At 36.4% G+C, this 21,823-nt stretch overlaps 1 protein-coding gene across 5 annotated transcripts; it reads right to left on the reverse strand.

The window, feature by feature from the left end:
• Window positions 1-1,573: 1,573 nt before the first annotated feature.
• On the reverse strand, window positions 1,574-21,121 carry LOC112055428 (SPRY domain-containing SOCS box protein 3). 5 transcript variants are annotated; one of them, XR_008251407.1, is made up of 8 exons: window positions 20,850-21,118; window positions 19,751-19,918; window positions 18,600-18,796; window positions 17,147-17,375; window positions 15,392-15,616; window positions 12,993-13,063; window positions 5,974-9,156; window positions 4,547-5,653 (listed from the first exon to the last, which is right to left on the reverse strand). XR_008251407.1 is itself a non-coding variant. In XM_052885241.1 (7 exons), the coding sequence occupies exons 2-7, from the start codon at window positions 19,872-19,874 to the stop codon at window positions 2,645-2,647; spliced, it is 930 nt and encodes a 309-aa protein (XP_052741201.1). In that variant the 5' UTR covers window positions 19,875-19,918; window positions 20,850-21,118; the 3' UTR covers window positions 1,574-2,644. The 5 variants fall into 5 exon arrangements, 3 of the variants coding, with proteins under 3 accessions (XP_052741201.1, XP_023951305.2, XP_023951304.2); XR_008251406.1 differs by having other exon boundaries at window positions 5,974-9,159; XM_052885241.1 differs by lacking the exons at window positions 4,547-5,653; window positions 5,974-9,156 and adding an exon at window positions 1,574-2,728.
• Between the last annotated feature and the right edge of the window lie 702 nt (window positions 21,122-21,823).

The following is a 21,823-nucleotide window of genomic DNA, read 5'->3' on the forward strand; positions in this document are numbered from 1 at the left end:
ACTTATGCCCGTGTCTAGTAAGACGTGGGTTTAGATCTCCTTTTCGTTTGTACAAATTAATATTTTGTCTTACATAAACTATACTGTTATATATATACTGACAGGCTACTGTTAAAATGCCTATTTCTTTAAACTTTTGACGAAGGGACTCGCGTGATTTTAGTTGATATATTGCTCGAATTGCTCTTTTTTGAAGTACAAATATAGAATGTATATCAGCAGCCTTGCCCCACAACAAAATACCGTAAGACATTACGCTGTGAAAGTACGCAAAATAAACAAGTCTAGCTGTATCAACATCAGTAAACTGTCTTATTTTTCTCACTGCAAAAGCAGCTGAGCTGAGTTTACCTGATAGTTTTTCTATATGAGCACCCCACTGAAGTTTAGAATCCAAGGTCACTCCCAGGAAAACTGTGGAATTGTTGATTCTTGAGAGATTTTAGGGCGTTGCACCAATGGCCATATTTATTGATAAAAATTTATGCTACTATGTATACATTGACTTGAACTTAAAAGAAAGGTAAAGTAATAATTAGATCCACATTACTTTGAAATAGCTTAATGCTTAAATTTTACCCTAAAATAACTATTTTTTTTCATTATTTATTTAATCTAGATTCATTATTAAGAATCAAATTAAGCGATAGCACCACGAATACATTTTTACTATTTTTTTTAAATTATTTACGGAACTATGGGAGGTGGGTGTAAATAAAAATCTTTTGTATAATAATACATTAAGGAAATTTTATTTATAATAAATAGACATAATTACAGACAACAGTAGAACATTTAACATTAAAAATATATATACTTAGTTACTTAAAATCTAGTTCTTTTTAATGTCATCTAAAACTGTACCTACTAATAAGTACCTACCTACGTATAGGCACAGTAAAATAAAAATAAGTACAGTAAACATATACAAATCCATGAATAAAAGTTATGCAGGGATCTATACCTATAGTACCATGATATTAGAAAATTATTGTTGATTTGGCACATTGTGGCAGTAGCTACCAAACTAATCAATTTCAATTAAACGAATTTTTTCAATTATTTTAATCGTGATTTGTCATGTTCATGGGACATTAATTATTTAATAACACAATACAATGTATTTATTTACTCGTAATTAGAACTAATAAACAATAAAATCATTATTTTTATTTATATCTCTATAATTCGACGCAATCTTTATGGCGTCTCGGATATAAAATGAATAAACTATTAGCGCAGGTCGTACCCAGCGGCGTGCACAAGGTCTTTAACTAGGGTATGCAGTAGGCACTATACATACAAATTGTACAAAATGCAATATTACTCTTCCAATGCAAGTATGTAAAGAATCCTCAGGGTATGCATTGCATTTATGCATGCATGATTTGCATGAATTGCACGCCACTCGTACCTACTACTGTACTATACTGGACGCATACGCCCTTGGGTAGTTAAGTACCAATGAGCAGTTTAGCCTTAAAGTGAGTGGATAGTAAAGGACCAAGTAACGCTCAAGCGGATAAAGTACGCTAAAATCAAGACGCGCGAGACAACTGCGGTTGGGAGTCGCGCGCCCGTGCGTTACCGCTGACATCTAAAATGTTGTATTGCTCAGTTTAACACACGATGTTCCGAAATGTTCATAAAGATTGCATCGTACTATATCGTTATAAAGTCACTACGACCATGTCAAATTGTCAATATACCTTTTCTTTCATTGGCCGCACTTTGTGGCTCTAGATTATCGGCCCTAATGGAAGGATTAAAGATCCCGAGCTAGTAGAGAGCATAACCTACAAATTACCCATAATCAGTAGCGAGTGATGACGTAACACCGAAGAAAGTTCGGCTATGTGTTGTACAAATAGGATGCACGATTGCGTAGATAGTTGAGTGACGGTGGCAATCATGGCCTAGGCCATACCTATATGGCCGATCGTAGACCCGTTACGTTAGAGGTAAGGAAAACCATTTCTGTGATATGAAAAGCAAAACCATTTCCGTTAGAAAGCGTCTTTGTGGAGCCACTATTTTCCTATTGCTGCACGGTTAAGGTTAAGCCCCATCTTTTTTTTTTTTTCTTGGCTACAATCTCACCTGATGGTAAGTGATTATGCAGTCTAAGATGGAAGCGGGCTAACTTGTTAGGAGGAGGATGAAAATCCACACCCTTTTCGGTTTCTACACGACATCGTACCGGAACGCTAAATCGCTTGGCGGTACGTCTTTGCCGGTAGGGTGGTAACTAGCCACGGCCGAAGTCTCCCACCAGCCAAAATCTGATTACTATTGTTATAACCACTCCTAACCAGTGGCTTAGCGATAGGGGAGATGCATGGCCACAGGCAAGCGCCACGATTTGCTCAATATTTTTTTTTAGAAAATGCAATTGTGCACGCTGTACGCCTAATAAACTCATTAGACGAGTAAATGCTAAAATTAGTTACATACAACATTATCGTTATTAAATATAATCTAATAAGTTTCGATTATCCTATCTCTTATTCGATTATTCACCATATTGTGTAAGAAAAATATCCCTACACAATAGGGAGATTTTTTTCATATGAAGTTTTCTATAACATGGTTTTCCTTACCCAAAACGCAACCAGTTATCCATAGTTTGTCAAACACAAAGCGTTTACTCCCACACCACGAGCTGGCGCTCGCGGTCGACGCCTTCCGCGTAATAACCGTTCATGTATGTCGGCCTCACTTCGTTCAGCTGGAAACAAAACATCGCAGCTAAGTAGACTTTGTACAGTCAGGTATTTGCTTATAATGTCTTAAAAGTTCTTTTTGTGTAAATAAATGTAACATATTTAGTTAGTTAGCTAACTATGGGCCGTATTATTAGGCTCAAGCTCACTCAGCGGTCGATGGAGCCAGCAATGCTTGGAGTAACTTTGCGTGATCGTATCAGAAATTAGGTCACAGACATAGCTCAGAGAGTCGCGAAGCTGAAGTGGCAATAGTCAGGCTCATAGTCCGAAGAGCCGATGGATGGTGGACCGAGTACATCATGCGGATTGCAAGGAGCCGCTGGACGCTGTAGACTCAATTGTGCTACCGTTGTGCTTGTCCAGCAGCAAATCTCCTCATTTCTGATTCGATCACGCAGGGATCACGTAGCTCGCTGAGTTTGAGCGTTCTTAAAACCATTAGCTGCCCGCGATTATTTTATCGAAAAGCCCGTCTGCGTTGAAGAAGCCGACATTCAGGGAATGCGGTAGATTTAATCTACCGTTGTGAGCCATTTAAAAAATCTTTATATTCCTCTATCGCGCGGAGCATGATACTGTGCTTGCCTATTGCCCTTAGTTTACTTTATATTTTTTACATTTCACGTAACGGATACGATGGGCGACCGGTCGTCCATTTAGGAGTCAAAAGGTTAAGAGGCTTATAGGCAGCGTCGCTATACCTAACTTTGGCAGCAGTTACGGTAACAGCGGGGCAAAGTGTTATATGAACCTTTTTCGCTTTCCTACAATCAGGATGAGTGTTGTGAAAAGGGACAGAAGTGTGTAACAGGGTGCCAAAAGCGCTATTTGATTTGACCAATAAAACGCGTACGGTGCTAGAGTTACTGGCGCTACATGCGGCGCTAAATTTCTCTTCACTGATTGCATGTGCACCACTAATCTCCTATCAGTGAGATATTTATTGTTAAATATTTATTAAGAGATTATTGTATGACATTATATGAAAATGGCGTCATTTTGTTAATGTTTTGTTAGTTATAAATTTCAAGATGAAATGTTAATTTGGCTTGTTAACACGTTAGATGTTACAGTCAATCTATTCAGGAAGGTCTGTCCTTATTGCTGTACCTATTTATCTATTGACTACTGGTAATATGATAGACCAAATTGTGCTATTGTGTATAAAATGAGGCTGTGTGTCGTTAAAGGACATTCCATCAGTTTTACACTTCATCACGCTTTCAACTGTCTTCTTAGAAACTCTCGAAACCTTACCACCACATTAGAAAATAATCAGACTTCCAAAAGATACACGAAGAAGTCCTAAATTAAATTTAAAAATTTAAATGAACGGATATGATCACAAATATGTAGGTATATCTTAAATTTGGTGACTATGGATCAGTTAATAAAAAAAGTTTACTTAAGACAATTTGAATACAACAGATATAGTTCAGTTAATTTCTAGAGAAAACTCATTTTGACGTGACAACGTCATAAAATTCGATGAAACCGGCTGCACACTCGAAAAAAGATGACGTCATGCGTCGTTCCCACGCCTTGTTCACCGCCACGTTCACGGTTGCCAACTTTTTTTACAAGAAATAAAGTGTATTCTGGTCTATGAAGATTATTTAACAGTATTTTAGAAAAAAGAACATTTTCTTTTGAAAATTTTAAGAAAATACATCATTATTTTCTTATGACGTTGTCACGTTTAACTATCGTCAGTAAACCGACTTTTTACAAAAAAAAAATATTTTATTATCTCATCGCATTCATTAATTACACCCATACGTCAAACTGTTATGGCGATACTTATATAAAAAAACCATCAGTAAAAAAAATTAAATAGATACATGTAATTATTTAAATGCACACCGATCCACTTATACTAAATCCATAAAAATAAGTAATTCCATACTGTTGTATATTTCATCAATTAAAGCCTGACCAGAAATATAAAGTTCCTTGTCTGGTGCATCACTATAGTTTCTTTATTGCAACCACAGATTAAAGAATAATAGGCAGATAGAGCGTACGGAACACGGCAGGGATGCGGCAATTCTAAATACAAATTCAAAAATGAATGCATTCTCGAGTCTCGACACGAAGCGTAGCACCAGTAATTTTCAATATTAATCAAATAAAATAGCGTCTTATGTTTTTTAATATTTTAAAAACTGTTCACAAAAACTAAAGAAATAAGATGGAGTAATTTTTATTGATTATTATTATTAGTCTATCACGATATTAATTTACGTAATTTGTTGTTAGTGTTAAATTTTGAAATACAAATTATGTAAAAAGTTTCTATATATGCGGATGTCAAGGAAACGCGTGACGTTTGTTGACGCTGCTTGTATAGTCATTCTGTATCATTCTTTGTTCTGTGATTGCAACATATTGCAACATATCGCGGTTCTTTTATTTTCTGATCAAGCTGTACTTTGAGATATACATAAAGGGAAGTTAACCATTTTATTCAAAAATATTTATATACTTAGATACCGTTAGATATTTAAAAAAATCATAAATAAAAGCCTAAATCTATTTAAACCTATTACGTATTTAAACTTCATAAGTAAAATAATATTTATGATATAGATGAACCTGGAGAAAATGTTTGTTTGAACTGACTAATCTCATAACGTATCGGAAACTATTTTAAAATGTGTTTACGTTTCACTTAGGCTTGTTAGGAAAGGATTATATTTCTTATCACTGTGTAAAGTTTAGTGTACACTCCTAGATTCCGGATTTAGTCGGTAGATTACAACAGCTAGAACCATAATTTTTATATTTTTACAATAAAAAATATATATATCTTCCTTTTTAACTATGTAAAAGATGAAAAATTAAAGAAAAACAATAGCTTATATCACAGACATTTATAACAATTTTAATCTCACATTTCATAATAGATTACACTTATCAAGTATAACCTCAGACCAATTATAGAAGGACCTGTATCGCACTCATAGTCACGAACAAAATTGTCTGTCATTTTCTGAAGAAAACGACCTTAGATTTGGTATATATCTTATACTAAACTAGAAGATTTTTCCCGTTTTTTAAACAATTCAATTACACAAAAAGGTGTTTTTACGGAGCTCTTTAACCGACGAACAAGATTACAACTATTTAACATCGATACTATAGAGACAGTTTTTATAATCGCATTAGATCGTTGATCATATACTTTGACAGAAAAGTAACGTCTAGCGAGGCAGGTCCTATACAATAATTGGTCTGAGAGTATAACGAATTAATAATTCAACATAATATTATTAATGGCATCATGCTACCACATACATACTTATAAATGATACATAAAGAACAAAATGTGATAATAAAATTACTTCTGTATCAAATGGAAATACCTATCCCCGGCCCTGGCTTACCCTAACCAACCGGCTAACTACTTGTATTTAAAAAAAATCTAGATAATTCTATTTTACTAATAATATCAGAAAAAAGTTTGCTACAACGTTTCAGGACATTTTTAATTCATCTTTAATAGACAAGTAAAGATCGTTTGAAGTTATGGTTGGTTTGTTTGTTCGTTTTCTTGTTTCTTAAGCTTATTGGTTACAGAAAAAAAAATACAGCTTCAAATGTTACTTCGCCGCTTTAGTAAGTAAAACGGCGAACTGTTTAAACAAGAAGAGTGCTAAAAATGTTTTTGTTTTCAAGAAACATACATTTATTGAGCCAATTAATTACCAGTTCCTTATTTATACATCATTTATTTATTTTATTTATTATTTATTTGTTTATTTATTTACTTAATCAATACCCGGGAAGACATTACAGTTGCCCAATTCGTCTTCCCAGGCTATACATACATTAGAATAATACAAACAAAATTACAAACTATAACAAAAATCATATTATCATCTCGATATACTTTTATACGACGCAAATGTTGTATTGGCCGGTGGGCATTTCCATTTCAAAACATTATACGGATCTGAATCCATACTTAATACTAGGGCCGGAGCATTGTTAATTAGTATATACAAATCAATATATGCTTTGTCAAACTCAAAGTTACGTCAAATTGACACCTGCCCGCACTACCTTAAATTGGACACACAATACTTGCACCTATCAATTTACCAAAACTATATCACGATCAGTTTAGGAATGCATAAATAGGAAACATACAAAGAAAAATTGTTTTTTTTTTAAATCAATGAACGCCCCTCCGCGTAAATTTATTTTTTATTTCCTAAATCACTAGTAAACAAAGTAAATCTATACAAATATTGAGCTTATTCTACCTATATGTAAAGATTAAAGAAAATCTGTTGTTGTGAAGATTAGCAGACAGACATTATCATAAAGTTATATAGAGATGTAACAACTAGAACACCTAGATGATCCTAGATACGACGCAAGGCGACGTTTAAACATCAAATTCTGTTCAATATTATTCGTATGAAGAAAAATAACTGACATCTAAACATTCAAAACTTTTACATTAATTGTAGTTTAAACCCAGACCAGAAAATTAAAAAACCTAGATCACGGCGCCTCTTTAGCTCTTTAGCTCTTTAGCAGTCTGTGTATAGAATGCTAGTAAAAGAAATTCGTTCCTACTATCCGAAAGCCGAGGTTTTTTATTTTTCTGATCAAGCTAAACTTAATACATTTTTATTTCATATTGATTACACTTGACATTTAAAAGATCAAATTTTAAACAGACTTACATTAAAACGGGAAAAAACAGCGTCCACAACGACGGATCGGTTATTACGACTGAATCTCTAACTCTACAGTACTATAAACACATTTATTGACTATATCCGGGCACCCTAACGTTAATCTCAATATAAACACTCAAGACAACATATAACGACATCGGACAAAGCGACATTGATTGTGTGCGGGCACCGCACTATGTCAACATAATAAACACTCAATCAAGTAACGACATCGGATTAAGCAACATTGACTGTGTGTGTGGCACCCTAACGTTAATCTCAATAGAAACGCTCAAGACATCTTATAACTATATCGGATTAAGCGACATTGACTGTGTGCTCAAGACAACATATAATGACAACGGATATAGCGACATTGACTGCATGCATGCACCTTAACGTTAAATAAACATATATATCGACATAGGATAAAGCGACATAGGATAAAGCGACATTGACTGTTTGCAAGCACTATAAGAGAAAATTGCACAATTTTTAAATTATATAGGAAATATAGGAAGATAGGAAGGAATACGCGAATTTCTGGACTTAACTTTTCAATAATTCAACGTAAAACGTACAACGGCAACGTGTTTGGTTTTAATGAAAATTGTGACGTCAGAATCCCTTAACCTTATAGGACAACAAGACAACAGAAATTCAAGCCGGATCCCCCACGCTTGCCAATCCTCAACAAACGAAAGTCCATCACAATTTCAACCATGTGGATTGACTCTGTTTGAAAACGCTTGTCGAGTGTCGGACTTGTATCTTCTTCCTCTTGGTTTACCAGATTTACACGGCAGTATCAACAATCTTTAGTCACTTATCAAAGGAGTTTGTCGTTCTGCGCCACAGCAAACAAAGTACCATTAGTTTTATGTGAAAAAGTAGTCAAGTGAAGATAAAATATTAACTATTAAGTATATATCTATGAAGCAGTCTTTTCGTTTTCTTACACTTGTTAAAAATTGTCGTTTCATACTACTACTAGTACTAGTAGTACTAGTTATAGCCTATGTGTTAATCCAGAGTAAATCTATTTCCACTCCAAATTTCAGCCAAATGGCTTCAGTAGCCGCAGCGCAAAGGAGGAACACACATACACACTTACACACAAACTTTATAATATAAGTGTGATTGTTTTTTTTTTTTTTTATTCTTTACGAGTTAGCCCTTGACTACAATCTCACCTGTAGTAAGTGATGATGCAGTCTAAGATGGTAGCGGGCTAACTTGTTAGGAGGAGGATGAAAATCCACACTCCTTTCGGTTTCTACACGGCATCGTACCGAAACGCTAAATCGCTTGGCGGTACGTCTTTGCCGGTAGGGTGGTAACTAGCCACGGCCGAAGCCTCCCACCAGCCAGACCTGGACTAATTAAGAAAATCTCAATATGCCCCGCCGGGGATCGAACCCAGGACCTCCGTTTAATAAATCCACCGCGCCACGTGTTCTTCAGAATACACAAACGCATTGGTAAGATTACGATGTTTGTTTCCCAAAATCAAGCCAAACGTTTGTAGAGGTTTAGAATTTTCGGCAAATGCCAAATGTTGTTCCTGCATTACATTCATGCCCCCCGAGATCATATTGTACAATTATTGCATAATGGCAGTTCTTTTAATATTGGGACATTTAAATTCAATTGTTGGCCAGACAGGGCCGACGTTGGCGACTGGATTGCTACGGACTTGTCAGTCGGTGGCAATGTCGCCTCTTCATACCGGATGACAGCTTCTGAGAAAAAGACATCAACGTTTAGAGAGGAGTCAGAGAGATGACTCTCCTGAGGGACGGAGAACCAACTAAATGCATAAAGTCGTGACGATTCGTTTTTTCCGTCTATTCTGAGTGTTTGCTGCATTCAGTTTACAATTCTAAAGCAGTTTGAGACCATCTATACATTACGTTAAACGTTAAAGGGCAGGGAGGAAATCGATTAACAGGGACATTGTGTGTGTTGAAGAGGCCTAAATTTCGTGACATCACAACTTTAATTCTGGGAATTATTATTATTATGATTAATCGTTTTTAGGGTTACGTAGTAAACAAGAAAACCTATAATTTTGTCATGTCCATCAGGTCCGTGTGTCAGTCCGCCCGCAGTTTAGCTCAGAAAACCTACTATAAAGCCGTAATTTAGCACAAGCATGCACCTAAATTCTAAATCTACATTAAAGCACACCGACAAAATCGTAAAACAAAATCTTGAATATATTTTTTTTAGGGTGGATCCCCCAGATGTAAAGTAGGGATAAAAATTTTACGCTCGATTGTCCCTTAATGTGGGATAGGTTTGTAAAAATTATTGTGGGTGGTCTAACATCCATATTCTTTCTTTCATCCTTCTTTGTCTCTTTAAAATCATTTCCCTGTTTTGAAAGTATACAGAAAAAAGCGTTCTTAGAAAGAGTTCGTCAACTAAGGGGTTGTTTATGGTTACCTGAAATTCACAAAAGTAGAATATACAAGGTGTCCCAAAACTCAACGACAACCTGGTACCGAGTGAGAGGGGCTAAGTAATAAGAGTTCTGGAATAATAAGAAAAATAATCCACGTATCTCACTTAGTTATGCGATAATGGCATCTCCCAGTTCTTCAGAGCCAGTAATATATATATTTAACTTATATTGATGAACGAAAAACCCTACGCAAAACAAACAATGGTTGTGGCAACAAACAATATCCAAGCAGAGAGCCGAAAATGCCATATATGCTGCTGTAAAATGGTCGTTCGTTTATTACATTTTCCTACCTATTTCTACCAGTTCAAGGTATGCCCTGCCATTACTCATGGCTAGGGGCATTACCTAGTCGCAAGCGCCCGCGGGATCCTAGATAAAGGCTAGCCTTATTCTGGAAGGCTAAGGCTAGCCTTCTCTGCCAGAATTTACGTTCTTTTCCTAGTTACTCTTGGGAACGCAAATGTTTCAAAACATAAAACAGAATAAAATGGCGACGGGGAGATTCTCAATTCACCACGTCTCGTTCTCCATGGGGCCGAAAAGAGAAAGAAAAATCCATTTGCCACACATCACAATATCTCCAGTAGGTACAGCAAGTTATTCAGGTCAAGAGATATATACCCATAGAAAAATTGGGTGAAGTATGTCTCATCATTGTTGAAAGTTTTCTGGGATAATCCGCATTACATGTCCATATCTAGCTAACCTTTTATTCGTCAATTTTTCTGTCGCTGGCGCCACCTTCAGACTTCCTCTTATATACTCATTACTTATTTTATATATTCTTGTCACACCACACATCCACTTCAACATACGCATTTCGTTCGCATGATTCTCCTACTATCAGTCTCTTTTACCGTGTCAGCCCACTCATTTGGAATAATCTTAAGGTTGTACTAACTCGTATAATTGATTGGTTAATTTGAAAGAGAACCAGAGTCAAACAGAGCCTCTGTCCAAGTCAATGAATGTGAGGCAGATATTGATATTAAGATTAGTATTGCTGGGAATTGAAAAGCAATGAAAGGTATGAAATTAGGTATGCCATAGAGTGACAGTTGAGAATCGAGATGTTGAACGCAGCAGGTGAATTCACTAACTTTGACGTATGTTAGTTGACATGTACGAAATTGAGATTCTATGTAACAAATGTTGCACGGTGCCTTTTTTTTGTTTTTTGTTCTTTACAAGTTAGCCCTTGACTACAATCTCACCTGATGGTAAACGATGATGTAATCTATGATGGAAGCGGGCTAACTTGTTAGGAGGAGGGTAAAAAGCCACACTACTATCGGTTTCTACACGACATCGTACCGGAACGCTAAATCGCTTGGCGATACGTCTTTGTCGGTAGGGTGGTAACTAGCCACGGCCAAAGCCCACCAGCCAGACCAATTAAGTTAACCCCAATCGGCCCAGCCGGGGATCGAACCCAGGACCTCATGTAAATCCACCGCGCATACCACTGCGCCACGGAGGCCGTCAAACTACTGACAACCCTTTGTAGATATCATACAGTAGGTAATTAGATGACATTTCTCAGTTGATTTGAAATCTAATTTAATAGGTTGTTAATACAGACCAAATCAGTGAAAAGAGATGCTGGATGCAGTATTGGGGCTGGTTTTCCAACTGACTCAATAATGCTGGGCCTTCCTAACATCTCACTCAGTACTAGGTAATCGTTGAGTTTGCACTATAATTAAATTAATCAATATCACAGCTAATTAGGAATAAATATTAAAAAAATTGTAGTCGAACAACCAAAAATTACAATTTTGAAGTCAGCATTGGCGGCGTACACAATTGTTTGATTCTGTGTTTTATCAAAAAACTGAACGAAGAACTGATACTTTAATTTAATAATGTCTGAATGTAAAACTAATGCTGACTGCATTCAGGCGGATTACCTATAGAGTAAAGAAAATCGGAGAAAAGAAAAGAATAACGGATAAAAATAAGTGAAAATACAAATGATATGACGTCACTACATGAAGGGGGAATCTTACTGGTAGTGACGCGGATGGCGGAGGGTTTAAAAATAATGAAGTTAGTGAGATGTAATTTATGGATTGTCAAAAAAAGCTCATAATAAAAAAAAATAGAAAGTCTCACAATCTCATTTTTCACAATAAAAACTTATTACTTTTAGTATTTATTATTATTATTTTGTACTATTTAATAAATTGCACAAATTAAATTACATTCGCCTTGGCCAGATCTGGCTCGCATGGGGTCTCAGGACCTAGAGACCAGGACACTAAACAGTGCGAATTATTTTCAATTCAATTTCAAACAAGAGATTTTATCCCGGGCCAAAGTTACATTAGTTCCTATGATTTTACGAACTTTCTATACCACTGAACATTTTAATTGACGATATACGTCATATTGACCATCGTACAATGGGGATGATGACTAGGTTTGAATATATTGATTTTTATGATACATTCGGGTAAATAAGGTCAATGTTAACTAATTTATACATAAAAAGCAAAGATTGTCTGGATATTTGCAAAATAAATGAGATAATAAAATTTCAAAATCTATTAAAAATCTTTTATCGTAATTAGATGAAAATTCATACAGTTTCAGCTTCCTTACATTAGATGTGACATTTTTTAATAAATGAACTATAAACATAAACGCACAAATAACAAAGATATTAGTAATTTTGTTTGAACGCACATACAAATCTAACGATCATTACATTACCTACGACGTCATTAGTTCGTGCCATTTTGTCTGAATTTGATGACCCTTTAAATCACTGTAGCTCCGAAAGTAATGACCACAGATACCCTGTTTTTTTTGCAATATTGCTTACTCTTAATTTATATACAATTTAAAAAACTGTCATCATCCCTATTGGTTTTTTACATTTTGTTGCTACTTTTAGATCGTTTTTTAAAGGTTACGTAATTGGTTCCTGTGATGTTATCACCTAAAACGCAAACATTGCCGCGGGAAGCTTCAGGGAGCGGCGTGAACACATTTTTACTCCGAAAGTCCTTTGACCCCATGCAAGTAATTAAGGGTTAAAGACTAATTTTATTTGGTTATTGCCAAAACGTATAAATAATTATTTCCTCGTGCTTCACTTACCAAATTCGAAGTATCGGCATTCATAGGTTTGACTGGTTCTATTTCATCATCATCCTCGTCATCGCTACCAACTGAAAATAAAATAGTTTTACATATTTATTTTTATTTGCGGACACAAGAGGAGAGGAAGGCCAAAGAAGAAATGGTTTGAGTGTGTGAAAGAGGGCATGTGTGTAAAAGGAGTGGATAATGAGTTTTTTTTTAATTTTCATTCTTAACAAATTAGCCTTTGACTACAATCTCACTTGATGGTAAGTGATGATGCAATCTAAGATGGAAGCGGGCTAACTTGTTAGGAGTAGAATGAAAATCCACGCCCCTTTCTATTTCTAGACGACATCGTACAGGGACGCTGAATCGCTTGGCGGTACGTCTTTGCCGGTAGGGTGGTAACTAGTCACGAAGCGTCCCACCAGCCAGACCTAGACCAATTAAGAAAACCTCAATCGGCCCAGCCCGAGGATCGAACCCAGGACCTCTGTCTTGTAAATCCACTGCGCATACCACCGCGCCACGGAGACCATCAAAATTGAATTGAAAATGCATAGCTTTAAGCAATGTGTTAAAAAACATTTACTTAGTCGAGGGTACTACAACATTGATGAGTTCCTTAATGATAAAGATGCTTGGAGGCCGTTGGATCAGCTTCCACCTTCACACAGGAAGTAAAACTATAAGAAATGTAAACAGTAATTGTTATCAATTGTAAATTAAAATACTGTATGACTTTTTCAAAAGAGCAACTGTTGAGTTTCTTGCCGGAATCTTCTCAGCAGAACCTGCCTTCCGAACCGGTGGTAGAATCTTTACAAATAGTCAACTGACGTGTCAAAAGTGCTTGTAAACTGAGCCTACTTGAAATAAATGATTTTTGATTTTGATTTTTTTTTTTTTGAGTTGAATGATGGATTCTGACATATTTTATATATAATATATAGGAGATGATGATTTAGCACTCCCGAATGTCCGATTTTTAGAATCAAAGCTTATAACGTTTAGTGAAAACCGCATAAAATCGGTATAGTAATATTATAAAATTAACTCGTAGCTTACAGCATTTCTCAATTAATGCTATCTAATACTGAAAAATGTTTAAATCAGAACCAGAGTAGTTCCTGAGATACTCGCTTCAAACCGAACAATCAATCTCTTCAGCTTTATAATTAGTTTAGATTTATTACATGCTAGCGGACTTCTTCTGTGTAGAATTCAGCTTTTTAAAAATCCCGCGGGAACCAAGGATTTTTCCGGGTAGCCTATGTGTTAATCCAGAATAAAACCTATTTCCATTTCAAATTTCAGCCAAATTGCATTAGTAGCTGAAGCATAAAGGAGGGACAAACATACTTACACACACACAAACTTTCGCCTTCATAATATTAGTGTTATAGTGTGATTAAGCAAACTATTTATGTGTTGGTCTTTGTAAAATTTAAGAAATTATGTTATCTATAGTATTTTGTCAACATACGTTATACTACAACAAGATAACAGATGTGGGTCTGTTAATTAAATATTTGTAAGTAGGAACTTCCTAGTCACATTAGACATCAACATATCCAGACGGAAATCATAAACAAAAGATAACGAATCATTGACCCCAAAATGTTGAGAAATTAAGAGAATACTTTCTATTTACCCAACCTGTTTGATCTGACTGTTAGTACTACTTGCGTGATTAAGCAATAAACAGACATACATTGTACAATTTATTGTATGTAATGTTCTTTGGATTCAGCAGATCCAAAGAACATTGCATCAATCCGAATCCAACTCGGTTGGGCTGCATTCGGGAAACTTCGTGGCATCTTTTCGTCCGAAATTCCTCAGTGCCTGAAGACAGAAGTCTTCGAACAATGCGTGTTGCCAGTGATGACCTATGGTTCCGAGACTTGGTCGCTAACTATGGGCCTCATAAGAAGGCTCAGAGTCACACAGCGGGCGATGGAACGAGCTATGTTAGAAGTATCTCTGCGTGATCGAATCAGAAATGAGGAGATCCGCAGAAGAACCAAAGTCACCGACATAGCTCAACGGGTTGCGAAGCTGAATTGGCTATGGGCGGAGCACATAGTTCGAAGAGCCGATGGACATTGGGGTCCCAAAGTGCTGGAATGGCGATGTAGGTAGACTGACTACATCAAGCGAGTCGCAGGGATTCGCTGGATGCAGGCGGCTCAGTATCGTGATGTTTGGAAGTCCCTACAAAAGGCCTATGTCCTGCAGTGGACGTCCATCGTCTGATATGATGAATGTTCTTTGAAGAATAAGAAGTTCGAAGTGCCCATCGAGGTTGGGGTTCACATGTAACCATCGGTATCGGTATCGGATCACATGACATCATCGGAGACTGATTTGATTGACGGGGCGCAGATCGTTCAACTGCTGGGGTCGCTCACCGTCGGCGGGCAGCCCGAGCCAGAACTGCGAGCTGAGAGCCTTGCGCAGGCCGGGCGGCAGCTCCATGCCCTCGCGCCAGGACGCGGCCAGCACCTTGGCGGCGTCCACCAGCAGCGAGGCGCGCCACGAGGCGGCGTAGATGAGCCGCATGGACGACTGCGCCGCCGTGCTGCTCAGCATAGCGTACAGCTCCGGGTGCCGCCGCAGGTTGTAGAACGACACGCCTGACGACAAACGACATTCGTTTTCGATATATCCAGTAATAGTTGAAGGCAAGCGACATATTGTCGAACACTCGCGGCGTGAATACCTATCGCTATCGCAACGAAAACGAGAGCGATGTTTTGGATTCCACCGCTATTGGGCAACGGTATGTCGCGGTGCGTTTCTTACGCCTTTACATGTATAATAGGCTAATTGACACCTTTTTTTTAAGGTCTGAAATTGTTCATTTTCGTTCTACTAGACAGAAAACAAAAATAATATTTTTTTAAAATTTTTACGTATTTTCTTGACAATACAAACCAAAACGCTATCACCTATCATCCATGTCGTGACGTCACGTAAACCAGTAGACACTAAACCGCATAATAACCAGACTGAGAGAAGCAAAATTTTAGACATGCCTTTATTTATTGACGTTTGTTCCTCTATTGTAAGGTTTCTCAAAGTGCGGTACGCGAACCCCTAGGGGTTCGCCATTCGACGGCAGGGGGTTTGCGACAAGGTTTACGTAATGGTGGCTTAATAACTGATACCAAGTCAGAATTAAGGTTAAAGTTGTCCAAAAATACTCCTAACATTGAATCCATTTGCGACAAGAAACAAGCACACCCATGACATTAATATTACAAAGACATTTCTTTTGCTATTTATGTGCTAACTTATATTCAAATAAAAACCTCATTTTCTTCAACAATCAAATTTACTTTGACATTCGCTGTCACTTGGATATTTTAACAGGGGTTCGTGGAGTCGAAAGTTTGAGAAACGCTGCTCTAGTGGCATCAAGTAACATAGTGACGTCACAAAACGGATTTTTGACGTTTTGAAAAATTTAATCTAATAAGAAATCCCTAACTTATATATAATTTAATATCGACATAGTTCGGACTCTTGTTCCATGTACTATTGGGAGTGTATACACACAGTATTGGATTAGTCACAACAAACAAAATCAAAAAAATCAAAATCAAAATCAAAAATCATTTATTTCAAGTAGGCTCAGTTTACAAGCACTTTTGACACGTCAGTTGACTATTTGTAAAGATTCTACCACCGGTTCGGAAGGCAGGTTCTGCTGAGAAGATACCAGCAAGAAACTCAACAGTTGATCTTTTGAAAAAGTCGTACAGTATTATAATTTACAATTGATAACAATTACAATTTCTTATAGTTTTATTTCCTGTGTGAAGGTGGAAGCTGATCCAATGGCCTCCAAGCGCTTTTATCTTTAAGGAACTCATCAATGTTGTAGTAACCTCGACTAAGTAAATGTTTTTTAACACATTGCTTAAAGCTATGCATTGGCAGGTCCATCACAGTCTTGGGGATCTTGTTATAGAAGAGTACACCCAAACCTACAAAAGATTTTTTTACTCTTTGGAGACGATATGCAGGAATAACTAACTTATGCCCGTGTCTATTAAGACATGGGTTTAAATCTCCTTTTCGTTTGTACAAATTAATATTTTGTCTTACATAGACTATACTGTTATATATAAATATATTGACAGGCTACTCGAAACACTCACCTTGCGGCTTCCTGTTGATGTAGAAGGCGAGCGTGCCGTGCCACAGGTCGACGCGCACGCCCACGATGCTGCCGCTGCAGAAGCCGGCGGGCACGGGCGTGAACTTCCCGTCGTGGCGCACCTTGCCCTTGTACGACAGCCCGTACGACTCGCCGTCTTGGCCCAGAAGAGACACGAACTTGAACTCCGTGTCTGTCGTGCTCACTTTCTTCGTGCCCACTCCCACCATCTGTGAATCAAGTATTTTTTTTTTTTTATTTATTTATTTATAAGTATACATAATGCAACCTTAAATATATTACATTATTTAGGACTTATCACATAAACAAATTTTTTAGGCTGGCACGCCTTTTAAAAATATTTAAGCGATGTATACAAACTAGATAATTATATAACTAATTAATAAGAATAACTATTTATTCTAACACAAGCACAGAATTCATAATAGTACAGGTACACAAGTAAAATACCTAATAAGATCACATAAATGACATAAATTTATACTTCGTGAAACAAATAATCACATATTGCGGGTAGGTCGCCGTTGGATCGGGCGGACAGAACGTCGCTGCGCCGTCGTCACCTATCGGTAAGGACATAGTGATGGGGAAACTTGTATCGACCATATTTATCGAGTCGTAATTTTTTGTGAGATTGACCTATCGATGAAATTAGTTTATTACGGCTAGTAGACTCAATTATTTGCGTTGATAATACTTATTTAGGCCACTGTCATGTAATGCATTGAAGATAGCAAAAGTATTCTCCGGTTTAAAAAAACTCCTGAAAGTTCACTTCAATAACTATTAAAACTAATTATTAAAAATATAAATATATAATTAAATCACCGTGCCGCATCTAGTCGCACATTACTGTGTAACTTTTTTGTGCAATACATTTCATACAATAAATCATACATTAAATACATAAATAATGCAATACAATTCGAGTAAATGCTATGTCGACCGGCCGACTGTTGGTATTTTTTAATGACTACCCGCAAATAATTATTGAAATATTGTGTGTTTGTGTATAACACGTTAAAATTCTTATTGTTTATTTGTTATCACTATTATTTTTATTATCATTGTAAGCTTAAAGTTAAATGTATTGTATTAGCCTGTAAGTTTCACATAAGTGAATTCTTTGTAAAATAATAAATATTTTAAACTCATGCTGAATTGCACAAGAATCAGCACGAGTGCTACAATAGGTAATTACGTGCAGTGGCATACAATACTTTTTCTATTGATGTTAAGTTTTTTTTAATGTTTAGTACATGTTTTGGTTTATATTTTTGTAAACTGATTAGTGAACTATTTATTATAAAACATGCGAAAATATTAATAGAAGGAGGCGAAATAGTGGTTGTAAGTTTACATCCAGTTTAACGCGAACGAAGTCGTAGTCCTAGTCCGCTAGTATTCAATAAAATAGAAGAAAATGTACTCACAATATCAGTGCCATAGCATCTTGTGAGCATCTTTACTTCCCAGTAGTAGTGGTGGTCGATGAGCAGCGGCGCGTCGCTGCGCGCGGCCGCCGTGCCCGAGCTGAAGATGGGGTGGAAGGTGATCTTGCTCCGGTCCAGGCTCAGCTGGCACCACCTCTCAGTTTCTCGCACAGGCGGCTCCCATTTCCATTCAATGACTGTACACACATGAAAGAACCATTCATGGACTTTCCATGGCTAAAGTAATCTTACCTTCCAGACTCCAGGCAAAGTCATTAAAATTGTTTCAGCTGTTTCAGAGATTTGCCCTGACAAACAGACAACTTACGTTTGGGGCAGCTAGGGGGTATTTTTTAAAAGTTAGCCCTTGACTACAATCTCACCAGAATGGTAAGTGCAATCTAAGATGGATGGAGTAGGATGAAAATCCACACCCCTTTCAGTTTCTACACAACATCTTACTGGATCGCTAAATCGCTTGGCGGTACATCTTTGCTGGTAGGGTGGTAACTAGCCACGGCCGAAGCCTCCCACCAGCTAAAACGCGAATGATTTTATCCTGCACAAGATCCTGCACTAGCAGACGCCCAGATTTAACCGCATAGTTCTTGTTTACTGTCCCCATAGTTCCTGTCACAGTGTGGAGATAAATAATAACTTTACTAGACTTAGAGAACACATGTGGCTCTGTGCAGCATGATCTGATGATGATGATGATTTAGTGCTTAAGATATTTTGTGAAATTAATGTGAGTGCATAGAATTTAAAGTTATTTACTTAATTTTAATTTTATATCTATCATCATCATTCATCATCAACAACCCATATTCGGCTCACTGTTGATCACAGGTTTCCTCTCTGAATCAGAGGGGTTAGGCCCTAGTCTACCACGCTTTTTGGCAGACTTCACACACATAGAGAATTAGTAAAATTCTCTGGCATGCAGGTTTCCTCACAATGTTTTTCATTTACCGTTTCAGACACATGATACTTAATTTCTTAAAATGCACATAACTGAAAACTTGGAGGTGCATGCCCCGGACTGGATATGAACCTATGTCCTCCTGATAGAAGGCAGAGGTCATATCCACTGGGCTATCATTGCACTCATTATATCTATTTATGGTTTAATATGCATGCAGGTTACTTACGGTCGTCATCCTCCCCACAATCACAGAGATCTGCCGGTGAACCTTCCATTGGTTTCGTATCACTCCAACAGGCACAATAGGGCTTCGCATATTGAGCGGCATCATCAGTTTTTAAGGTATACATTGTGATTCCAAACTATCTACAATTTTGCTACTAAAGCGATTTGTCTGAAATTTGGAATAGTAATAAATTTTACTCTGGACATAGGCTACTTTTCATCCCAGAAAAGATGGTTCCCACGGGATTTGTGAAAAACTAAATTCCAAGACAACAAAGTCACAGGCATTTGCTAGTATAATACTTTAAAATGTCACATTGAATGTAAGGAAGAAAAAAAATTTATGAATTTTCATCTAATTACATTAAAAGATTTTTATTTGATTTTAGAATTTCAAATTTAAATCTTACTAGCAGGGCAGTTTCACTAGCATGGTTCCTGTTTTCGTAGGAATATGGGGATAAAATATAGCCTATAGAGATGATAGGGATTGAGGATAGTGTAGCTTTCCAACAGTAAAAGAAATTTTCAAATTGGACAGTAGTTTTAGAACCTATTCAATGCAAACAAACAAACAATCAGTTCTTTCCTCTTTATAATAATAGTAAAGATTTATTTTACAAACATCCAGACAATCTTAGTTTTTTATGTATTTAATTAGTTAATATGATTTTTATGAGAAATTCAAGTCAATACCTTATTTACCCAAATGTCTCATAAAAATCATTATATTGAAAACTATAATCATCCCCATTCCGGGTTTATCAAAATTAATTAAATAATTTTTGAAATAATAAAAATGGGAATTAACAAATACATATGTTTGTTTTCGAGACAATTACGAACGTTGTTGCTTCAGATTCGGAAAATAATCAATTTATAAAATAAAGTTATCAAATCCATACTAATAATTTACAGAAGTAGACCTACCGAGGTTGTTGTTAATCTAGATATACTGAACCGATTTTGAAAATTCTTTTATCAAGTAGAGACACGTTATTTATGAGTGTCATAGTTAATTTTATACCCGTAGTCTTACGGGAACGGGAACGGTCATCTAGTACAAATACAAGAAGACAAGAAGTAAGAACCTTAGGTACTGATCCAAAGAATAAACGGTTTAAAATCACAAAGTCGCAAACGGTTAGAGATAGTTTTTATCACACAGAAGGATACTTCGTATTTATTCAATCACTACGTTCTAAATTGGTCGACGAAAGACGAAATTCGAAAAGTAATTCGATTTTATTACAATACAATTTGTAATTTGTATTGAATCAAAGATTATTATTGATTAATTATTGACAGAACAGCCACAGTTGACAGCAGACGCGTACAGACGGCAAGGAGTCGACAAAGACAAACACTTTTTGTGACAATACAAACGAACTCCACGTTTAACAATAAACATATCTGATAACGTAACCACGGACCATAGAGGAATTAGATATGGAGATGCATCGCACCCAAATTCTGCAACAAAATAAGCTAGTTGACATAAATTTTATAGCTAGTTGACCCTTTTTTTTTAATGGCCTTAAATTGTTAAATTGAGCCTGTCGTTTCTTGAGTAGTCGAGGTAAACTCACACATCTGAAATATTATACCAATATATTCATAAACTACACACAAATATTTTGATTCGCAATACATACAGATGTAATTTTTTTCATAGATTATATTGCTTACATAACAAATATATCGCTTACACTCGTTACACAGAATATTCGTTTACTTGATCGATGTTATGCAGTTCCATCAGAAGAAACGATTCTTTTTTAATAATGTTTTTATAAAAAAAATTATATTATTAAATTAGAAATGCTGACAAATGAAATCTTACCATTTAGAGACTTACAAGTTGTTGGTCGTTTTTTTGCCATTCAACTATACAAACCGGTATAAGGCATTTTAGGGTGCTTTATACACGACAAAAATGATTTCATAAATATCGATTCTGTATAAACAGTTTATAAATGCGATAGATCAATGATTCTTGACCTTTGACAGTAGGGTAATATCTAGCGATTCAGGTCCTTCGATAATTGATCTGAGCCACAGACAGACGTCAAAC

Source organism: Bicyclus anynana, chromosome 14 (assembly GCF_947172395.1).
Source record: "Bicyclus anynana chromosome 14, ilBicAnyn1.1, whole genome shotgun sequence".
Classification (NCBI taxonomy): Eukaryota; Metazoa; Arthropoda; class Insecta; order Lepidoptera; family Nymphalidae; genus Bicyclus; species Bicyclus anynana.